Source organism: Leucopleurus acutus (genome assembly GCF_964270905.1).
Source record: "Leucopleurus acutus genome assembly, chromosome: 7".
Lineage (NCBI taxonomy): Eukaryota > Metazoa > Chordata > Mammalia > Artiodactyla > Delphinidae > Leucopleurus > Leucopleurus acutus.
In genome coordinates this window covers 107136136-107159899 of record NC_139150.1, presented here as the reverse complement: position 1 = coordinate 107159899, position 23764 = coordinate 107136136, and the positions used below count along the sequence as shown (strand labels likewise).

The window sequence follows — 23764 nt, the reverse complement described above, 5'->3', positions numbered from 1 at the left end:
CAAAACCTCACAAGCGTCTTCTGCTGAAATCTGCATGCCTGTGTACAGTGCTAAGGGAAGACAATGTTTCTGTCTTCTGCCTCCTAAAACTCACCTGAGAATCTAAATCTGAAGCCTGTTGGGACTCTGAGAAACGTGACAGCTTTCAGCATCTACAATTCTTAGGACAGTTTAGAAAGGCAGAGATGGGGCTAAACATCAAGATATAATATCTGGCACACTGATAAACTAAATGTGGAAAAGAGACGAGCAACCCCTCAAATAGTCCTAAGAGAATTAAGCGAGATGACACCTGCAAAGTCCTAAGCACAGTACATTATATATGTGTAACTTAAGTGCTTGACATTTTAAGTTCTTGGTTGCTGAGTCATCCATTCTGAAAGACATCCATCCTGAATAAACATATTGCCAGCTGTATGACAGGGCCACCAGCAGAACAGCCAGATAAGGAATCAGGCTGGTGAAGGTCCTCACCCATGAAGGTCCCTTTTCCAGAAAGCCCCGGGTAACCTACATAACTGCTTGAGTGACCTATTTCTTCCTTCCTGCACCCTAATTCCTGGTCGCGTGCTTTAAATTAGTCAATCAAGAATGAACTTGTGAGACCCTAGACACCCTATCTTCAACCCTAATAAAAGCAGATCCCCGGATCTGTTATCTCTCTTTCTCTCTCTCCCTGCAGCCTGGTTGTGTGGCCCCTCAGGTGTGCTGTGTGCCCTCCAGGACCTGTGAGTAATAAATCTTGTTCTTCCAAGTTCCCTGATGGTTTTTGCTGAAGCACATCCTGCAATCCTAATACGAACCACAAAGGCTGGTCGTGCCACACACTGGGGGAGATATCCGCGGGGGCTGGCTGCAAGTAATATGGTCTGGACGAGTGCCACCAGCGTTCCTAGCTGACAGCCTGGCTATCAATAGGCTGAGACCAACACATCACCAGGAAAAGCCTTACTGGGCAGCTGGCTATCTTTACCCGTCCTGAAATAAGAATGGCTCACAGCTTTCAATCCTATTCTCTGGGAGGGAGCAGGAGACGATGCTGCGCAGTAATTTTCCATTTGTCCCCATTTTACCACTACAAATGCACTGGCTGTCCTTCCCTGAGTCCCGGGAGGCTGGTTCCTAAGGCCTGGTCACCTGGGGGATCCTAAATGTCACGTGGCTTGCCCTGGGCAATGGGAGGCACTGGCAGGCACCAGGTAGGAAGGGAAGGGGTTGGGGTATTTCTTCCCTGTCCCTTCTGGTTGGGGCCACTGGGCTGCCAGTGGCAGGGTCCCTCCTTGACCCAGTTCCTGCCAGGATCTCTCCTCCGTACCTGCCGTTCTCACTGGATTCCAGCAACTAGACTTTCTGTCCTTGTCCCTGTGGCTGAAGGCTGTGGCCAGTCTCTGAAATGCCCTCCTGCATGGGGACACTTTACGATTGACGCCCACAGCTCTCTGTCCCTTCATGAAAGTAGCTTCATTTCAACTTTCTGAGTGGAATTCGACTTCCTCTGGGACCCTCTCGAATCCCTCTGCTCAGGGCCGTCTTCCTAAACACCCCAGCCCTGAGGGTTTGGAGCCATTAGCCTCCTTGTTTCCACCTCAGTGGGCTGGATGGAAATTCAGAAAGTCACGACAGGGCTCAGCACAAGGTCAGGCCATGGATTCATGCTGGACTCAAAGACTAGACCCACCCGCCCTTCCTGGCAGATGTGAGGACTCCATCCCCATGAGCCACCGGGCCATCAGCAGTTCCCTTACTGGGGACACAAGTCCAAGGTCCCACCGCGCACCCCTGTCCAAAATGGAATCAGTGAACCTGGGTCGAGTCTCTGCTGCCTTGCGCTCAGATACCCCGAGCAGCCTGTACCAGGAAAGAAATAGGGCACAGCTGAAATCCAAAAGGGAAAGGAAACGGGCTAAGATCCATGGGGAACAATGACGAGTTCTTCATCCGTCTCCTGCCCCAAATAGCTCCGCTCTCCTCCCCCACTGGTGTTTACATGTGTTCCTTGCCTGGCGGCAGATGCCACCAGACCTTAAACTGGGTCACAGAGGGCGGTGAGGGACCGACCAGGCCCTCAGGCCACGTCCTCCCCTGCCCTCACTCCCCAGAGGCTCCAGCCTAGAGCGGCAGAGCCCAGACCCCAGGTGGCCCCTGCCCTCCAGGCATCCTGGTGGGGTCCCTGCTGCCCAGAGCCTCAGCCGGCGAGGGGGGTCCTCTGTCCAGCCTGTGAGGGGGCAGAGGGGTCGGCACTGGGTGCTGCTGCAGCCTCCCCGCCCCCTCCTGCCCCGCCATCCCCTCTCACCGCAGCGAGGCGCCAATCCCCTCAGGGACCCCAGCCTCCCCAGGGCAGCCGGGGAGCCACACGGCCCTGCTGCTTCCCCTGGAAACAGGGTGGCTTCACACAGACCCACAGGGCCCAAACCTGGGCTCCCGACACCCACGGGGGCAGAGATGGTGTAGAGGGTAGAGCATAACTTACAGTCAGAACCAAACCCAATCAAACCCAACCTGGATTTCAGACCCCAGCGCCCTGGGGCACACGAAGGCAGATGGTTGCCCAGAATAACCCAGCAGGGAAGTGGCCGAGCCCGGGCCCCAAGGACCGCTGCGCACCCTCAGCCACGTGTCTGCCCCTCCCATCCTGACCTCCTGACCCTCCTCCTTCCCGGGATCCCTGCGCTTCGGGTCCTCATGGCGCCTTTCCCTCCACAGGTTCTGTCAGAGCACGGCTTTGGCCTGATCACCACCGACATCCGGGAGGGACAGACTTTCTACTACGCAGAGGATTACCACCAGCAGTACCTGAGCAAGATCCCCAACGGGTACTGCAGCCTCGTCCTCAGGGGCACCGGAGTGTCCTGCCCATGGAGTATTTATTATGGACCCAGAATTCACATGTTGGAACCCTATCCCCCAGTGTGTCTGTATTTGTTGATGGGGCCACTAAGGAAGAAATTAAGGTTAAATGAGGTCATAAGGGTGGGGCCCTGATCCTATAGGATTAGTGTCCTTACAAGAAGGCATAGCAGAGTGGTCTCTCTCTGTCCATGAGCCTGTACTGAGGCCGTAAGAGGACACAGTGAAAAGGCAGTGTTCTGCAAACAGGGAAGAGAGGCCTCACCAGGAACTGGGTAGGCTGTCACCTTGATCTTGGACTTTCAGCCTCCAGAACTGTGAGAAAATAAATTTTTGTTGTGTAAGCCAGCAGTCTATGGTATTTTGTTATGGCAGCCTGAGCAGACTAAGCCAGAATTAAAATGGAATCTCTCCCCACGTGGTCAGCCCTTGAGATCACAACAAAAACACTTTCAATAAAGCCGGCAATTCTTTTGTGGTTCACAGTGGCTTTCTGAAGCGCACAAAGGCATTTTTAAAAAGTCTGGTTTTTGACATATAATTTAAATTTAGCAAATTACCTTTTTAAGGGGTATGGTTCCATGAATTCTGACAAGTGCAAGATGGCTATGTAACCACCACCACAGTCAAGACACAGAACTTTTCACCACCGCAGAAAGTTCCGCGGTGCCCCTTGGAACTCATCCCCTTCCCCAAGTCCCAGCCCCTGGTGACAACTGATGTGCTATCTCTGCCTGTCTGTGCATCATACTGAAGGTAGCCGTTATCCAGCTTCTTCAACTCAGCAGAAGGCACTGGAGGTTCATGGTTATAGCATGTGGTCTGCAGTCAGTGGTCTGCTCCTTTCTATTGCAGAGGACTATTGCTGTTGTCTGGATGGACCACCGGCTATCCACTCAACTGACAGACATGTAGGGTGCTAGTTTTTAGTACTTATGGATAAAAACACCATAAACATTGTGTACGGGTCTTGGTGTGGACATGTGTCTTCATGCAATGGTATTTTGATAAAAATGTGAATTCATGCACATATGTGCTGGGAGATTTGGGGATTCTTTGGGATCTGAATGAAGATCATGCATATGCTGTGTTATCCTGTTCAGAACTCTGGGGCCAGCCATGGAAGCCACGTGGTTAAGCCCGGTGACCTTGGGAATTCTTTATCTATGCCCTGTTCCACCTCATATGAACATGTGCCCTCCAGGGCCCCAAAGTTTGCAAACACTTATAGCTGCAATGAAATGTTTCTATGTGCTGAGCTCAAATTCGTGTTGTTTTCTAAAGAACAGAGATAAGGAGGCTGTGTCTCCCATTTCAGGCCCCCTCCTGGCAGAGAAAAGATATGTTAGGTTGATGAATTCTAATGCTTTGCTTATAGCTATGAGATGAATAGTAAATGCTTGTTATGTTAAAACTCCACATCGAATAACATGAACTAACTTCCTAATATTTCATCTGCTGTTCACTTATTCTGATAGGATATCCCCAAGAGCTTTAAAAATAAATTGTAAAGCCTTAAAAAAGCTAGGAAAAGAAAAAGTCCCATAGTCATTTTCCCTAAAATGGAAGTCCATTATGCATAGAATTCTGGAAAACATTTACACCTACAGCTCTTGCCAATCTTTAGTAATAATACTTGTTCTCCACACACCTGTCACGTTCATGGTGATTTCTCATGAGAATATATCTGTGGCTGTATAGTGGGGAAGACTGTATTCAGAGTCGAACTTTATTTAATAAATTGGCCTGTCTACTGCTCAATCTTGCACATTATTCCAACTCAACATATTAGTCTGAACTATCCGAATTTGCCAGTATTAGACCACTTTTGAGCTACTAAACCAGCAACTCTATATGGTTTAACTTAAAACTTCCTACGGTTCCCATACCTTTGCACACATTTTCTGCCCATCTAGAATGCTGTATTAGTTCCTTAGGGCTGCCATAACAAAGTGCCACAAACTGGGTCGTTCAGAACAACAGAAAGTTACTGTCTGGAGTTCTGCAGGCCAGAAATCCAAAATCAAGGTGTTGGCAGGGTCGTGCCCCCTCGGAAGGGAGGGATCTGTTCTAGACCTCTCTCCCAGCTTCTGGCAGTTCCTTGCCTTGTGGCAGCATAACTCCCATCTCCACATGGCGCTCTCCCTGTGTGGGTTTATGTATCCAAATTTTCCCTTCTTGTAAGGACACCAGTCATAATGGATTAGGGGCCAACCCTGCTCCATATGACCTCATCTTAATTAATTACATCAGCAATGACCCTGTTTCCAAATAAGGTCACATTTTGAGGTACTAGAGGTTAAGACTTCAACAGATGAATTTGGGGAGGACACCATTCAACCCATAACATACGTCTTCTGGCCCTTCCCTAACATCATCTCTCTCAGTGGATTGACTCAGCCCAGACAGGGCTTATTTCTTCCTCTAGAGAATCTTCCCTGGTGGCCTCTTTCTCCACCCACCACACACCTGTGCTCCCCCCACACTGGGTTGGGTGCCCCTCTGCAGCTCCCAGTGATACACTTGTCCCAGTGTATTAAGGTGGTGTCTCTGCTCACATGTCTCTCCCAGATTCTAGGAGATGGAGAACAAATATTGTTTATCTCTGCATCATTCTCCAAGCCTGGCGTATAGAAAATGCTCTGTAAAGTGCTAGGTCACCTCGTGGACGAACAAATGAATGAAATATATGAACAAAAGCCACCCTGCAGCCCATCTATGCATGGGTTTTGTATTTTATGCACGTCTTATTCATAGAAACGGCTGGTCAATGTGCCTTCCTTTTCTGGAAGACATGAAATTGGCAGAGAATTAAAATCGTGGGCTTGGTATTTGCCAGGTCCTAGATACATGCACTATCTCACTAATCCAACAATATATTGATGTAAATATTATGACTATCCCCATTTTACAGATGAGTAATCTGAGGCTCAAAGTTCAGGTCCCACTGGTGATGTGAGCTCTCTGCTGTAGGATTCTGAGTCTGTGCTTACTCCACTGTATCACCTGACTTGTTTGGACCAGCAGCCTCAGGTCCCTTCTCCTGAGGAAGGCCTTCAACTCTTTTTTTTCCTGATGCATTAGTGAATCTGAGATGCCCTGATTTGCAGGAGCGCATCTGGTGTGAGGTCCTCCCACTCCACTGCCTCTGCCTCTGCTTCCACACGGCCCTCCACATCCCAGAGGGTTGGCTCATGGAATCAGGTCCTGGTCCAGGATGCCTCCTGGCTGCCTTGTCTGGACTGTGCTGGCTCCACCCAGTGCCCTATTGTGACCTGGGCATCAGGCTGGGCTGTGACACTGCAGACACAAAGAGTGAGGCCCTGACTCGGTCTTTCTGAATTGGATATGCGCAGTCTCACCTGAAGCTCCTCCATCGACTTGAGTAAAGACCAGGGCCAATGACAGGACGGAGGGACGGAAGAGCGGTGCTTCTGCTGCCAGTCGCCCTGCTGCTGCCCTGGTCACACGGCGGCCTGGCACGTAGGTCTCTCATGGTGTTCTTGGGTCTGTGCCTCTCCGGGGCTCTCTCTCCTCGGCGGCCAGGAGAATCACTTGGGGAGCTTGTTCAAAAGGTCAAGCTCTAGGATGCCGATTCTGTAGTACTGGGTGGGATCTGAGGAACTGCACTTTTAATAAGGCCCCTCCAGTGAATCTGATGCTGGGGCCCCTGGACCAGACTTTCAGACGTTGCTCCCCACACACTCCCAACTTTAAAGTTACATGTGGAGAAGCCGTGTCTGCGTCTGTATGTGTGTGTTTGTGCATTTAACATCTATGTTAGGTACCAGAGTTTTCCAGAGTGAAGGGCCAATGTAAGTAAACCGTTTGAGAGGGGTAACTAGCTGTCCATCTGGAGATGCGACCTAGCCACGTCCTGCAGCTTTAAGGCCCTGTGTGATCAGAAAAAGGAATTTCTCAGCTGCTTTCTCCTTGAAAACATCCTGAAGGATCATGTGGAGCCTAACTGGTCTAATGCAAAACATAAATAATGTAACTGTAATGACGGCAGCGTCTTAATACCCACTGTGGATTCATCTCCCTGAGTCCGGAGAATTTATGGAGGCTCGTGCTATGCTGTCAATTTGCTGGTTGACAGATATCAAACCTCTATCACGTGCTGGGAGCTCTTTTAGGAGAGAGATGTTTTATATCAGAGAATGACACACTCAATTCCTACCCTTAAGCAGTTTTGCTACCTAGTGAGGGGAGGGAAGTATTAAACATAGAAATGAATAAATAAATAAGTTAATTCCAGCTCCTGTTAAATGGTATGAAGCAGATGAAACAAGCTAATGCGATGGGAGGTCTGCAGGTGGGAGGTGAGACTGTTCTAAGAGGTGGTCATGGAAAGCCTTCCTGAGATGACAAGACTTGGGCTGAGACCCATCTGATGAGAAGGAGACGTTATTTCCAAGCAGAAGTGACAGCAAGTGCAAAGGCCCTGAGACTGAGTGAGTGGGGTATGTTTTAGAGGCAGAGACGCCAGTAAAGTTGGGGCAGAGTGAATGGGAAGGGGCCACTGGAGAAAGACGGGCTCATAAAGGCCCAGTGAGGACTTTGGATGTTATTCTGGTCACAGTGGGAAGCCTTCAGAGAGTGAGAAATGAGAGGTGCTTGAGAAAACATTCTGGCTACTTCAGAGGACAGACTGTGTAGGAGTGGGGATGCAAGAGTGGAAGGAGGGGGACGAGTTAGTGGGCAGGACAGGGTGACGGCCTGGATGGGTTTATAGCAGGGGGGATGGAGAGGATGGCTGGTGAAGAACATTGTTTGGTAAAGCTGATGGGACTGACCGATGCACTGCTCGTGGGGAGTGAGGGAAAGAGGAGACGTCAAGGATAACTCTTGCCTAAGCAAACAGACGGGTGTGGTACCATCCACAGAATTGTGGAAGGCTTACAAGAAAGATGTGGAGTGGGGTCAGGTTCCATAGTTCAGTTTGGGCCACGTCAAGTTTGAGGCACCTCTTAGACGTTCTTGTGAGATACTGAGTAGGGCAGTTGGTTAATGGGTTGGCAGCTCAGTGGAGAGGCCTGAGAGGGTAAACGTGAAAGCATCTGTATAAAGATGATATTTGAAGTCTGGCTAGGATGAGATACTCTAGCCAAAGTGCATAGAGAAAGAAGTGGTCTGAGGATTAAGCCGTGAGTTTTGGAAGAAGAGGTGGATTTGGCAGAAAAGTATGAGAAGGAATGGCCACTGATGCAGGAAGATGACCAGCAGGTACATCCTCCCACTGAAATGTTGCCCAGAGATGACCCCAGATTGAACCAAAAGTCTTGGGCAAACCTCAGACTTCTCTCTCCTTGGTCCAAACTAGAATGAAACCAAATGTCATCCCTCTAAATCAATGTGACATGAAAAAATAGGCATTAGACTGTGTTAATACTTATCTTTGTATTAAAGATGAGGATACTGAGGATCAGAGAGGTTAAGTCAGTGGCTCCAAGTCACACAGCTAGCCAATGGAGCCAACTCAGAACTTCTGACTCCAAATCTCACTCCTTCCCTTTTCACCAGGCACCCTGCCAGCTAGGAAATTTCCAGGCTAAAACCAGTGCCTTCTGCAGACTTGAGTTGTTTCTCCAATCATGCTTCTCTTTTTCTCATGGTGACCAATATATTGAAAGGGTCTTTTGGGGCAAAAAGAATTTCTGAGACACCCTGATGGTGCAGGCAAAGAGAAGACACTCAACTAAAAAGCTGAGATGAGACCTCCCTATCTTAATTTGTTTGGTCACATCTCTGGGTCTGGATCAACCAGTCACTTGGCAAAAATCTACAGTCTGCAGTGATTACATTGCAGTGGGATTTGCAAGGGAAGATTTCTGAACTCCCTCACCAGGAGTTTGATCTGTAGTGCTGGTGGACCTAAGACTTTATTTGGTTTTTTATCTACAGACTATATATATAAACCCCTTAGGCTCCCAGGAACTCTCCTAAGATTCACAACCATGGGTCTCTTATTTTTCCAGGCCAGCCCCAATTCTAATTTTCAACAAAGTTGAGCCATTGAGCATGTAAAAATAGAGAAGAACTTTTGGACTTGCATAAGACTTTTCATGTAAATACATTCACGTTTCAGTCTGCATGACCACTGGCAGCCTGACATCAATATCAATACAGCATTTAAACTGTTGTACTGAAAATCACATACCTCTTAAGGAAAAATTCAGAATAAGGAAGCTAAAGTTTGCTTCAATGTTTATATGTAAGAATTTTAAGAAAAATAGTTATTTATTTATTTATTGTTTGTGGTACGGGGGCCTCTCACTGTTGTGGCCTCTCCCGTTGCGGAGCACAGGCTCTGGACACGCAGGCTCAGCGGCCATGGCTCACGGGCCCAGCCGCTCCGCGGCATGTGGGATCCTCCCGGACCGGGGCACGAACCCGCATCCCTTGCATCGGCAGGCGGACTCCCAACCACTGCGCCACCAGGGAAGCCCCTTATGTTTTATATTAATGTAATTTAAGTAAAAATGTTTCCCCCTCATCATTTTAAACTGTAAAAGTAGAGTATTTTAGAACTGGGAAAAACCTTAGAGATGATTTTATTGAGTCCCCTCATTTTAAGGTGAGAAAATTGAAGAACCTAGAGGTAGCCTATTCCACTATAGAGAACTCTATGAAGTGCATTTTTATATTGAAAAATATACAAATTCCCCAGGCTCCCAGGGACTCCCCTAAATTAATCACAGGCCCCAGATTGTCCAGGTCACCCTCAGTTCTGTGTAATGTCCAACAAAGTGTAATGTAACAATATGGCAGAATTTTTATACTGTAAGATCTTTTCATGCCAACATATGGTTTTCACCCACTGACACTGGATCTGAGCAAGTCTGATACCACGTCTTTAAGAAAACCCTGCAGGAGTCTGAAGCCCCGACCTTTTATGTTCCCTATAATGAGGCTTCCCAACATGCTAGTTACTCACCTCTGAACACGCTCCATTTGTTAATGCTATTCTTACACCTCGAGGCCCCAGACCAACGACCGTCAAATGCTACCGTCCAGGAAGTGGAGTGCTTATCGGTCAGGTCATCTCATCAGCATCTTGTGGTTGATATTTTCATATGAAAAACTTCCAAGTCAAAGCTCCTCTCACAACCTCGAGTTTGGGATCTATTATTTTTTTTGACAGGAGTTGCAAGACTTTATTTCTAGTCCTTGTTGAGTTCAGTCTTGACGATTCATGCCCAGGACTCAGATGTGATCAGATAGTTTTCAATCTCTATTCTGTAAGCTATTAAATATCAATTCTTTCTCAGTTTTGTGTCATGATTATGCACTTTTTCCCCCAAGTGTAAGACGACTTTTTAACCCATTTAAGTTTTAAAGGCATCTGTTAGTACCAGCTTGGCCTGGTATCCTACTGCCGCTCCAACACCTCCGAACCGTCAGCAGAAAATGCCAACAGATCTTGCTTTCTCTTTTGTGTTGAACATCTTGTTCTACACAGAGGGTGGCAGGCTGCCACTGCCCACCAATCAGATAGCTCCAGGTGAAACCTTCTTCCCACCTCACTCAGAAAGCCTCCCTTCCGGGATACAGTCAGCGATCAAGGCTTTAGATGTAATATCTCAGCCAGTTTGATGTTCGCCTTAGAGAGAAATCATCCAAACCGCATACCAACATTTTAGCCAAATAAGATTCTCAAAGAACTGAGTGGATGATTTGCCGAAATATAGACACACCATGCAAGCTACGAGCAAGATGAATAAACAACTGGGCTTTAGAACCGGACATACCTGCCCGAAAGATCCCCATCTGTCTCTTGTAAGCTGAATGGTCTTCAGCAATCACGTGATCTCTCCAAGACTGTTTCTTCGTCTGTGAAATGGGGATAATAAACCATAGCTCAGAGGTTTGCTGGCATTATTAAGTGTCTCTCACACACACAGTACAGAGGCTGACTCATGGTAGGTGCTCAGTAAGTGGCTCTCATTGTGGAGCAAAAGATTAATATATGGGGCTTTTAAATTCTTAAGCCAATTTGACTACTAATCACTGGTAATTCTGTTTAAATATTCATAAACTATTATTTTAGTTAAGTATTTAAAAATTTTTCCAGAGATCCAGCATTGTTTTCTTGTATATTAAGTCCAAGATTCCCTTGTTGGCTCTGAAAATTCAACCTTTTCATCTGAGATTGGGCTGCAGGTTCCTTACAATGTGTGGTGTTCCTTGACAGGAGCAATGGGAATCCCTCACAGAGATTACAGTTTAATGGGGGAAGTAGACTTTAACAGTTCCACAAATGCTTCAGCACTGTTGTTAGTGTCCTGAGGGGAAGGTGGGGTGTTGAGTAAGAAAGTTATACTGAGGGTAGCTGGTGTAATCTTAAAAGGCAAGGAAGGAGCTAAGATTTGAGGGATACACAGGAGTTACACAGGCAAAGAGGAGCAAGACAGATGAGGGAGGAGCCTGTCTTTCTGGCAGGAGCATGGGGAAGAGCCCCGAGATGGGAAGAAGCAGAGCACTTCCGGGGAGCTGAAGGGCCCGGGAAGTCGGAGGAGAGAAACCCAAAGGCAGAGATGAGAGGCAGCAGTGGTGGTGACTGGTGGTGGTGCCGATGTGCAATGGTGGCGGTAAAACGCGTAGTGCTGAGTGGTGTGATTGAGGGTGACATGTGGTGGGGACATACATGGTGGCGAGGCTGTGGGGTGATGAGGTTGTTGGCTATATGGTGTGTGGTGATGGTACCATGTGTGCCGTAGAGACGGTTTGAATAGATATACCTCTCAAATTAGACTCTTCTGTGAAATATTATGAATGTCATGGACTTTTCTCCCCAGGTATACGTATGGTTAACACTTAGGCAGTTTGCCCAGTGGTTATGAGAACAGACTCCAGAGACAGACTGCCTAGGTTCAAATCTTAGCTTAGTCATTTATTAGCTGCTGGTCTTGGCCAGTTGTCCTAACCTTAAACTTGCCTTTGTTGTGTACCCTTTAAAATGAGATGATGATAATTTCAACTATCTTGTGAGGTTTTTATGAGAATTAATTAATTTAGAACAGAATGGTGCCTGGCAAGTAGGAAGCATTCAACATTTTAGATTCTATGATGTTTATTGTTTCCCATTACTCAAATGATGTTGGAAACCCACTAGAAGCTGTCAAAACAATCCTATCACATAGGAAATGCCAAAATTTTAATTTCTCTCAAGGTGCAACTGGGATGATCTTTAGAATTAAAATTGGGTGAAACACGGTGGTGTGCAGAAATCACAACAGAAAATGCAGGAATCAGTTGGGAAAGGAGGGGGGCTGGTCAATTTCCCTTGGGCTTCCCTACTAGGGTGCAAGAGCAAGATCCGGCCCCAGGGCTTGTGGCTGTGTGCCCTTCCTCACAGGCCCGCAGACGGAGACCCTTCCAAGAAGCACAACTACGGTGAAGGCACCCAAAAGCACAATCTCGTAATTGTGGTGCCCTTGGTAGGTGTGTAGGGTATTGTTTTTGTTTGACGGATCTCCCACCTGGTAGTAAACTGGCTGAGTCACTGACGTCTGTGTGCTGGGGGCTGAGAAAGGGGCATCATACTTAAGTGTCTTCCAAGCCAACCAACCTTGACTGTTGGGCGCTGGGTCTCTCCTCCCTCTTCCTTCTTTCTGCTCTTAGTGAAATGTGGCCAAAGGATAAACAGTTCTGAGAAGTCAGAAGCTTTGGATATCATAGGCGGGGCGCCTGCAGACACTGTAGATTTCCCATGGCAGACGCGTATCCTTGACAGTGGGAATCAGCTCTGTGGAGGATCGATCCTCAGTGTGTGGTGGATTCTAACTGCAGCCCATTGCTTCAAAAACAAAAATAAGTAAGTGTTGCAGATAGAATTCTTTTTTCGTACCAGTGTGGTAGAATATTTGCCCCAACATGCCTATTATTCACGTTCATCAGCCATAAAACAAAATACCAGGAGGGAGACACCTGTGTTAAATATCACACTTTGCAGGTGGAAAGAAACCGTTCTCCTCCTAGGGTGTTGCATGGCTTGCTGTGTGGGACCTACATTGCAGAGCAAATGTTCCTTGGGCTTCTCAGCATTTTGCCAGGTGCGTGTAGTCCTGGTCCAAACTCCTAGAGTTCCTTCCTAAGCATTTGCTCTCACTCAGGGAGAGAGTGGGCTGACAGAGATCACGGAGTTGGGGAAATCATAGAAGGATTAGGCCCTGAGGGCAGGGTGCCAGGCCCGGCTGCATGGCAGAAGGTGCTGAGTCCCAGTGTACAAAATATTTTTGCAAAACTTCCAAGGTGTCTGTGATATCGCCAGTCAGCTTTTCTTGCAAATCAAGTCCCTCAATTACTTATGCCATAGTATGGCTTCCCAGACATTTGTTGATGAAATTTACAAGTGAATTTGCCCAAGCAAGGAGCTGTCAGGGCAAGAGCTGGTTGGCCAGAGGGCAGGCTAGGCACTCAGGTCAGGCTCCTCCCCCCTGGCTCCGTGTCAGGTGCAGAGCCGCAGATGCTCTCAGGATCACAGTCTCACACGAGTGCAGGTATTTTCTCCTAAGGCTCACCTTTCACCCTCCCACCACTTACCTATTTTCTCTTTCTTTTGTTTTGGAATAAGATCTACCTTGGAGCTCGCACATGGTAAAGGAAATCTTGACACTGAAAACCTGACAAAGATAAAAGTGGACAAGTTAATTACTCACTATTATTTTGACAGCTGGTTCTACATTAATGACATTGCTTTGCTGTTGCTCAAATCCCCACCGAACTTGGGTGTCAAGAAGGTACCCATCTGCCTTTCAGAGGTCACTGACACAGAGAGATGGAGAAACTGCTGGGAGACTGGATGGGGCACTACTAGTAAGGTGCCCCACGGGGCCCCACGGGGAGGTGGGGTGGCACCTTGGCTGAGGTTTGCAATGAGAAGCAAAGTCTGGAGGCTCTGCTGGCCTCAGGAGGTCAGCCTCGTGGACCTGGGAGCTTCCGGTTCTCAATTAAGGTCCCACGATGACCCTTCTGCTCAGTCCACATGGGAGCCATCCTCCCTGAGCGCATATAGCAAGTCTTAGGTCCATGTTGTGAAACAGGAACCCTAAACAGGGCCTCAGGGAAAACCCAGGCAGAAGTGTCCAGAGGCTTCAGGGTGGCTTGGAGGAATGTGGAGGGACATACCAATGGGAAAAGGGGCTGGGCTCTGGGAAGTCCACGCCAATGTCAGCCAGAGCAGCTCCGTTCCAATTGATGGTGCCAGTTCTGCCCCCTGTGATAAAGGGCTCTGTGGCTAAAATCTCTGAAACCCACAGGTCCAGGCCAAGGAGGAGGGGATAAACCGAATGTAAATTTGTCCTTCTAGAGTTAACCTGTAACCTACTCCTGCCAGTTTGCCCAGCCAACCCACGAAATGGGGTCCTTTTGTCTTCCTTCTTGGTGAATATGACTTTCCCCATAATCAACAGAGCAGGAAAGATCATATTCCACTCAGTACTGCTCTTCCAAGGAGGCACCCAAATGGCTCTACGTGGATTCCCACGTGGTCCCAAAACTCAGAGCCGTGTTAGATTCCTCCTTGGGAATTGCCCTTAGAAGCTTTTCAATAGCTTCGCAAACAAGGCCACCTTCTTAACTTAGAGTTCCCCATGCTTCATTTACCTCATTCTCTTTGAAACTCCTCTATGATTCAGGCAGTGCTGTAGGCTCCGGGGATTCAGCAACATACAAAGAGGAACACATCCCCATCTTCGGAAGTGGACGTTCTAGGAGTTGGGCTCAGCTAGAGCCCACAGGCAGTGAACTCCTCAAGGACCCCGACACAAGCTTCAAGCCCATCTTTTTGTGCCGTGGGTCCCAGGACAGAACTTGTCATCGTGGGTTCTCTTGACATCCTCATGGATTTGAATGAAACTCCTTTTTAGGACCCTAGCTGGAACCTGGCACCCTTGGCGGGGTGAGAAAATGGTTCACTGAGGCTGAAATCCAGTAGAGACCCAGACCTAGGAGCTCTTGACTCAGAGAGGGTGGGCTCAAGAGTCTCCCGGACACCCCTCCTGCCCCCTCCTCACCCAGTCCAAATCTGCGTCATTGCCGGGGCCACAGAGCAGTTCCCTTGGTGTTGAGGTGAAAAGACATGATGTGGGTGGGCCCTCCAAAGGGACCACGCTGCGCTCAGGGTTCTCTGCCCATCTGTTGCTTCTTTGGGTCAGTTCCTAAGCGAAGTACGGAAACAGTGCTCTGGAAAGTCAACATCCAGCTGATCGAGTGGGAAACATGCGTCCCCACGACGCCTCTGCTCACCACGAGCATGCTGTGCGCCGGGGACCTTCAAGGTGGGAAGGACACCTGCAAGGTAACATAGCTTCTCCATGGCCTGGAGAGGGGCTGACCCAGAAAGCTGGCCAGCAGTGCCAGGCTACCTGGCTGCCTCCTTTCTCCTCTGGATAGGAGGTGGATTAAAACAACAGAAACGTGGGCTTCCCTGGTGGCGCAGTGGTTGAGAGTCCGCCTGCCGATGCAGGGGACACGGGTTCGTGCCCCGGTCCCGGAAGATCCCACATGCCGCGGAGCGGCTGGGCCCGTGAGCCATGGCCGCTGAGCCTGAGCATCCGGAGCCTGTGCTCCGCAACGGGAGAGGCCACAACAGTGAGAGGCCCGCGTACCACACAAAAATACAAAAAAACCAACAGAAACGTGCTCTCTCCCAGAGGCCAGAAGTCCCAAATCAAGGCATCGGCAGGGCTATGCTCCCTCTGGAGGGTCTAGGGGAGGATCCTTCCTTGCCTTTTCTGGCTTCTGGTGGTAGCGGGCGACCCTGGGCGTTCCTTAGCCTGTAGGTGCAGCCCTCCGAACTGTACCTCCATCTTCACAGGCCTTCCCCCCCTGTATGCGTGTGTCTCCTCTGCTCTCTTCTGATAGGAATACGAGTTATTGGAGTAGGGCCCATGCTAATCCCGTAGGACTTCATCTTAATGGAACTAATTACATCTGCACAGACCGTATTTCCAAGTAAGGTCACATTCTGAGGTTCCAGGTGGACATGAATTTGGGAGGGATGCTCTGTAACCAAAGGCAGGCTGTGCAGTCCAGCGGTTAGGGCTGCAGGCTCCCTTAGCTTCCCTCCCAGCTCCTCTACTCACCGCCTGGAGTCCCCTCTGTGCCTGTGCCTTTTCAGATTTCCCCATCTGTAAAATGGAACTACTAAGAGTCCTCTTAGGACTGCTGTGAAGATAAAATGAGTCAATACACAAAAGCATTCAGAGGAGCATAGTGCAGAGGAGGGTCACGGTAAACACTACGAATATTGTTTTCTCCATCATCATCTCTTACATCTGTCCAGTGCTCAAGAGCATACAAACTGCTTCCACAAATACATTAAACTAGCTCTAGGAAGCAGGCCTATTTTAGATGGGAAAAGGAGGACCAGGAAAGCGGACAGCCTTGCAGAAGACACACCAGCAAGGTCAATTACAGACACCGAGTTCCAACCAAGGCATGCTGACTTCAGGGGTGAGAGCCATCTTTTGGGTTCCAATAGAAACCGGGCTCCAAAGCCAGTGGCCCAGCACGGCCCCGCCCAGATGTGCCTGGTTCACCCACCGCAAAAATGGTGGGAGCCGCCAGGGAGTACAGGCTTGCTATGTATTGGGGCCAGGCATAGTGTTTTATAGGTGTCATGTGCTTACCTTCACACCGTGGTCCTGCGGGAGAGGTACAATCATCACCAGCCTAAAAATGAGCCTCAAAACGCTGAAGAAAAATTTCACATCCTCTCAACCACGTATTCACCCTGGGATCTGAACCAAGGTCTGTTTGGCTCCAGAAATTTAAATTCTTAACTGTACGTCTTTCACATAGATCTCATCATCCCTAGAGAAGCGAGTGTCATTCTTCATTTTAAAGAAAGGTCATGGGAATTTCCAATGACTTCAAAGAACTGGATGAAGAACAGTTTGGTTCAAAGGAAGCTGATGGGCACAGCAATTTGCTCATGATAACAATCTGGTTTAAAAAAACCAAATAAACCCATACCCTATTTGGGGGGCATTGTTGTTTGTTTTGTATTTTTGGCGTATCATTAAATAGTGCTTCTTTCTGACTCTTCTATGTGTTACTTAATATTTTCAAAAATAGATCTTTGTAAGCTGTGAGACACTATGTACCGCCTGATTCTATTTCTGTAAAATAATAATGACGTATTTGCATACATGAGGATGTGGAAAGTTACATTTGGCTAAAAAGTTGCCTCTGCATGGTTGAAATGAGAAATGTGGTTTATTTCACTTATTTATTTCAGTGCACAGTAAAGAAAATTCCAGGGGTACAGAGGGGTGTACAGTGAAGAGGAAGTTTACCTCTTATAATTGTTCTCCTGTTCACTCGCTAGAGAAGCAATGTTAACTGTATCTTACCTGAAAATTCTTCTTATACACAATCGTGTGTGTGTGCTTATATATAAATTTACTTATATAACTATGGGTATTCTTCATGTTCTTTTCCCATACCCCAGTTTTCTGATTTTTTGATGAAGATACATTCTTCTTTTTTTTTTTGTTGAAGATACGTTAGTCTTTAATAGAAAATTTTAAATGGTCCAAAAGGTTTGGGGGTATGAAAGGTAGTGGATTCCTTCATTTTCATGTCAATGACGTCTGCTCCACCTGTGCTTATTTGGCAATCTCTTCCGTGATGCTTTAAAATGTGTAAATTGTTTAAAAATTGATGTTTTGAACCACAGTCTAACATTTTGACCCAGTTTTTGTACTTTTTGTGTTCTGTATATACAGTCTGTACGCCTGCTGTCTTCAACCAATGACCTAGTATAAAGCATAATGGATTCTGGGTTTCAGTTTTTACTTTTTGCTATCGTAAACAGCACAGGAAGAGCAAAATGAGGTCTTTCTGGGGAAATTGAAAGAATTCTGAAGAAACAAAAAAGTGCTTAGAGGCAGAACGGATTAGAAAAACCACTCCTTGGTATATTAGAATGAATGCATGTCACGGAATGATGATGATGGTGGTGACGATGGATATTTATTTTTTGACCAAACTGTCATTCATCACCATTGCTTTTGACCAAACTGTTCGCTCCCTTTTCTGACAGTCACAGAGCTGGGAGTATAGGCATGTTGTTGGAGAGCCGATCAAAGGTAGAAACATCCACCCATCCTCCAATGACACCAGAAGTGCTTTGTGCCTCGCGCCAGGCGCCCACCCCTCAACAGGCTGTAAGAGCAACTTGCCACCATCCCTTCCACTCCCAAACAACTCTTCTCTCCTAGGGTGACAGTGGGGGGCCTCTGGTTTGCCAGAAAAAAACCAACACAAGCAAATGGTACCAGCTGGGCATTGTCAGCTGGGGAGTGGGCTGTGGCCGGAAGAAACTACCTGGAGTATACACGAAGGTGTCTAGTTATCTGTCATGGATTGAGAAGGAGATGAAGCTGTCAAAAAGGCCCTACAAGCATGAACCGGACTCCAGGGAAAGTTTGCTTCTATCACCCTGGGCCATCTTGTTACTGTATTTTGTGATGTTTCTATTATCCCCATGATTAAACACTGCATTGCCTCACAACCAAGTGTCCTTCTCAGTCTGGGGGGTAAGGTCAAGGGTGGGGTGCAGGTTGCGAGGAGGGATTCTCATACGAATAGCTGTGCCTGAAATAATCATATACCTATAGGAGCGCTTCAAATATACCTGGGGCCCACTCAGAGGACTATGGTTCCCCTGGGACTCAGAGGCAGGTCACCAACTTCAGCTTGAGGCCTCTCCAAAGTTTGGGTGGAGCATCTTTCCACAGGGAGGGGTATGCCAAGGATCTCTGAAACAGAAGGCCTATTCTCTCCCTCTCTCACAAGCAGGTATCTTCCACAGCTTCTTTCATTTCCTTTGCTCCTGCAATGAGAAACATGACAGCTCCTTGCTTCCCCTTCATTTGTAAGCTCATCCCTGAGACCTGCAGACTTGATCTCTAGAAGGGTCCTTGTTCTTTACCTTCCTTTGCTTCTACCTGGCTCAGAGCCTCAGTACCTGCTGCTTTGGGCTCTCAGAGACCATGAGTAACAATGCTGAGATTCACGATCAGGAAATCACTGACGAAGAAACGTCCTAGAGATGAGGTGGGAAAGAAACACACAGCTTATTGGTTTTTCTGTTGTTGTTATTGAGTTGTATGAGCTATTTGTATATGTTGGAAATGACGCCCTTGTCAGTCCAATCAAAAAATAGGCAGAAGACCTAAATAGACATTTCTCCAAAGAAGACATACAGATGGCCAACAGGCACGTGAAGTGATGCTCAACATCACTAATTCTTAGAGAAATGCAAATCAAAACTACAATGAGGTATCACCTCACACCAGTCAGAATGGCCATCATTAAAAAGTTTACAGATAACAAACGCTGGAGAGGGTGTGGAGAAAAGGGAGGCCTCCCACACTGCTGGTGGGAATGTAAATTGATACAGCCACTATGGAGAACAGTATGGAGGTTCCTCGAGAAACTAAAAATAGAGCTACCATATGACCCTGCAATCCCACTCCTGGGCATATGTCTGGAGAAATCTCTGATTTCTAATAGGGGTGCATGCATCTAATAAGATGCATGCACCCCTATGTTCACAGCAGCACTATTCACAATGGCCAAGACATGGAAGCAACCTAAATGTCCATCAACTGGTGAATGGATAAAGAAGATGTGGGGTGTGTGTGTGTGTGTGTATATGTATATATATATAAATATTACTCAGACATAAAAAAATGAAATAATACCATTTGCAACAGCATAGATGGACCTAGAAATTCTCATACTAAGTGAAGTAAATCAGAAAGAGAAAGACAAATACCATATGATATCACTTATATGTGGAATCTAAAATATGACACAAATGAACTTATTTACAAAACAGAAACAGACTCACAGACTTTGAGAACAAAGTTAACGGTTACCAAAGGGAAAGGGGGTGGGGGAGGGATAAATTAGAATAAAATTTTTTAATCCTATTAACATGTCCTTAGAAGACTCTGCATGGTCTGGCTCTTCCTACCTCTCTGAGATACTTCTCCACAATACCTTCCTCATTCACACTATTCCAGCCCCACTGGCCTTTCTGTTTCTCAAACACCACAAAATCCCCCCTGTCCTGGGCCATTTAACTTCCTGGTCCTTGTATTTGGAAAGCTTTTCCTTCAAGCAACCACAGTGGGGATGCTGACAGTGATTAGGGATAGCTACTCCACTTAAGTATTCTTGAGGTGTTTAGGGCACAGCAGAATTCCAAGAGGGAAAAGAAAGAAATGGGCTATATCCAGGGGGAACCATGTCTTATTTCTTAGTCCATCTCCTGCCCCCAGAGCTCCGCTCTCCTCTCCCAACTCGTGTGTCCGTTTCTCCTTTGCATCATTCAGATCATTCAGTTCTCAACTTATGTGTCACCACCTTACAGACCTCACCGCTTCACCACCTCCCCTAACCAGCGTGGCTAACACAGCTCTCAACACAACTCCTAGCACCCAGACACAACTTAACATCTTGCCCTATTCACCATCTTCCTATCATTTCTCAGGACCAGCAATTACCTTACTTATTCATGTGTTTACCTGTTTATTGTGTACTTCCCCCACCCCTGGTCTTGAATATAAAGACTCTTTAGGGCAGGGATTCCATGCGTCTGCTCTCTAGAATAGCCCCTGATGTGACGGCCGTAATTGGCATGTTGAAAACAGCTATTATTACTAAAGTTGCAAGAAGCTAGAGGTGTACCTGTTTTCTAAAGATTTCAATCAGATTTCCTGTTTGGGGGAAAATGATTCTTAAGACTTTTTCCCTCGCAAGCTCTTTGAGAGCTCTAAAATTTATCTTACAATACTTAGAAATATCCTACCTAAACAAGTAAAAGACAGATATCAGACAGTTTGTATTGTTAGACTGTAGACTTTTATTAGAACAAGCACTTCTCATAGCTGTGAGCAAAGCGTTAAAATTCATCAAGCTAACTCACATCTCTTCTCTGCCACGAGGAGGGCCGAAAAGAGAGCGAAAGCCCTTTACACACGTATAGGATCAGCTGGGCAAAGTATTTCAGTGAATGATGCATTGTGGCTATATATGTTTGCAAATTTTAAGGCACTGGAGGGCAGGAGGGTTTGTGAGGTGGGACAGGGCACAGATAAAGGATACCCCATCCCCTCCAACGATCTCCCAGCTTGGTTCCCGTAGCAGGCACCCAGGCACAAGAAGGGCGAACACTGATTATTCATTATTCTCGTTCACACACCAAATGAGCCAAAAAATTTCACAGCTCTCCTCCCACCATAACTTATTAGAAGATAAATTACATGTTATCAGCTTGCCACTGCACTTCATGTAAATTACACCTCAATAAAGCAGACTTTTATGAATGCCTTTGTGCACTTCAAAAAGCACCTGATGGTGAATGAACCACAGAAGAATTGCCCGATTTGTTGGAAGCATTTTTGCTGTGACCTCAAGGGCTGAACATGTGGGGAGAAATTACTTTTTACTTTTTAATACCCAGCGGGCAGGACACTCCGGTGCCCCCGAGGCCGCAGTACCCGTTGGGGATCTTGCTCAGGTACTGCTGGTGGTAATCCTCTGCGTAGTAGAAAGTCTGTCCCTCCCGGATGTCGGTGGTGATCGGGCCAAAGCCGTGCTCTGACAGAACCTGTGGAGGGAAAGGCGCCATGAGGACCCGAAGCGCAGGGATCCCGGGAAGGAGGAGGGCCAGGAGGTCCGGATGGGAGGGGCAGACACGTGGCTGAGGGTGCGCAGCGGTCCTTGGGGCCCGGGCTCGGCCACTTCCCTGCTGGGTTATTCTGGGCAACCATCTCCCTTCGTGTGCCCCAGGGCGCTGGGGTCTGAAATCCAGGTTGGGTTTGATTGGGCTTGGTTCTGACTGTAAGTTATGCTCTACCCTCTACACCATCTCTGCCCCCGTGGGTGTCGGGAGCCCTGGTTTGGGCCCTGTGGTTCTGTGTGAAGCCACCCTGTTTCCAGGGGAAGCAGCAGGGCCGTGTGGCTCCCCGGCTGCCCTGGGGAGGCTGGGGTCCCTGAGGGGATTGGCGCCTGGCTGCGGTGAGAGGGGATGGCAGGGCAGGAGGGGGCGGGGAGGCTGCAGCAGCACCCAGTGCCGACCCCTCTGCCCCCTCACAGGCTGGACAGAGGACCCCCTCGCCGGCTGTGGCTCTGGGCAGCAGGGACCCCGCCAGGATGCCTGGAGGGCAGGGGCCACCTGGGGTCCGGGCTCTGCCGCTCCAGGCCGGAGCCTCTGGGGAGTGAGGGCAGGGGAGGACGTGGCCTGAGGGCCTGGTCGGTCCCTCACCGCCCTCTGTGACCCAGTTTAAGGCCTGGTGGCATCTGCTGCCAGGCAAGGAACACATGTAAACACCAGTGGGGGAGGAGAGCGGAGCTATTTGGGGCAGGAGACGACGGATGAAGAACTCGTCATTGTTCCCCATGGATCTTAGCCCGTTTCCTTTCCCTTTTGGATTTCAGCTGTGCCCTATTTCTTTCCTGGTACAGGCTGCTCGGGGTATCTGAGCGCAAGGCAGCAGAGACGCGACCCAGGTTCACTGATTCCATTTTGGACAGGGGTGCGCGGCCGAGCCCCAACTTGTGTTTTCATGATGGAACTGACCAGGCTCTGACCGTCGTTGGTCCATTTAAGATGACGTCCTCAAATCGGCACAGCACAGGGAATCCAATTTAATACTCAGCACGAGTCCCTGATTTTCCCTGAGAACCTTCACCTTCTTCCTTAATGTCCGCCCAGCCCTCTGCGCCAGAATGAGGCTGACTGCGGATCTGACGCCAGGCAGACCCAGGAGGGGTAAAGGAAGGATCCTGACTAAGTCGGGCGGGTTGGACCCCGCAGCTCAGAGCCGGCCCGTTCCCTTACAAGGGTTAGACGGAGAATGGCGAGCCATTCTGACTTCAGTTCTGGCAGTTCTGTGTAAACGAGCGATTATCGAGGGTTTACCACATGCCACGCTCTGGGTTAACTTCAGCCCCACGGCAGCCGGCTGAAGGAAGTATTGATGCTATTATTATCGTCCATATTTAAAAGTCTGTGTCCGATACTGCGTCTTGGCCCCTGACACCCTCGGCTCGCCCTGCTATTGCATTGGCTGCAAGCTGGGAAAACGCATTTCTGACATCCCACCGCCTGCCGCGCCCCGGTTGAGATCCCGCCGATGGGAGAAGGGCACGTGACAGCTGGCGGGTAAATCCGAGGAGAAGCTGTTATCGGCCAGGTGCAGCTGTGGGGATGGGCATGAGCACTGGCAGAGAGCAGACCTGGGGCTCTGACCCCTGTGCTGTGGGCAATCAAAGCCATCGCAATGATTTCTAGCCACTTCTGTAACTTCTTGGCCTCCTGAAACCCAGAGGTGCTGTTCCCTGACCTTCACTCCACCAGCCTTTCAAATGATTCTGGAAGCACCAAATTCCCTTTGTGAAACCCGCCCCGCTTAAAATATCTCCAACACTTTCTGTTTCTGTGATGAACCGCGACGAACATGGCATTTAGTGCCAGGAATGTTTTCAGGAACCAGAACCTGCGTGAGCACGAGGACCCGAGACTGGTTAACTGTCTGGGCAGACTTCGAGTCGGGAGTGACCTCCCGGCTAGTCCTCTGCGCGGGCCTCCTCCCCACTCGCCGCCCTCCCGCCTGCCCGCATCTGTCTTCCTCACAAATGGCCATCCTCCTGGTACAAACAAGGACGGCCTTCCCGAGGCCCTGGAGGCCGCAGCCGCCCGTCTCCAGAAGCTTCTTTTCCCCGAGGTAGGGAGGCCGGTGCCAGTGGGCGCTATTGCCTTGCTACCCTCCCCCTCTCACGCCAGCTCCGAGCGACCCCTGCCCACGACCACGCCAGGGCAGCATCCTTCCGGGAGCAGCGGGAAGGGAGGTGTGGGGAGGGGGCTGCAGTACCAGAATCCACCACAAGATGG

At 48.5% G+C, this 23764-nt stretch overlaps 2 protein-coding genes across 2 annotated transcripts in view; both read right to left on the bottom strand.

The window, feature by feature from the left end:
• PRSS55 (serine protease 55) overlaps positions 1-15142 on the bottom strand; it is a gene marked incomplete at its 3' end in the record, with an annotated part of 55311 nt that extends 40169 nt beyond the window's left edge. Inside the window, exons 1-4 of the mRNA XM_082843616.1 lie at positions 14455-15142; positions 13393-13472; positions 12419-12646; positions 10599-10680 (exon numbers count right to left, since the gene is read on the bottom strand). Of these exons, the coding sequence (XP_082699742.1) occupies positions 10599-10680; positions 12419-12526 (190 nt within the window). The 5' untranslated portion in view covers positions 12527-12646; positions 13393-13472; positions 14455-15142. The remainder of the gene's footprint in view (positions 1-10598; positions 10681-12418; positions 12647-13392; positions 13473-14454) is intronic.
• A 5581-nt stretch (positions 15143-20723) lies between these two features.
• The window catches only part of MSRA (methionine sulfoxide reductase A), a 371460-nt gene continuing 368419 nt past the window's right edge, over positions 20724-23764 (bottom strand). The window contains exon 6 of the mRNA XM_082843176.1: positions 20724-21478. Within this exon, the coding sequence (XP_082699302.1) occupies positions 21314-21478 (165 nt within the window). The 3' untranslated portion in view covers positions 20724-21313. The remainder of the gene's footprint in view (positions 21479-23764) is intronic.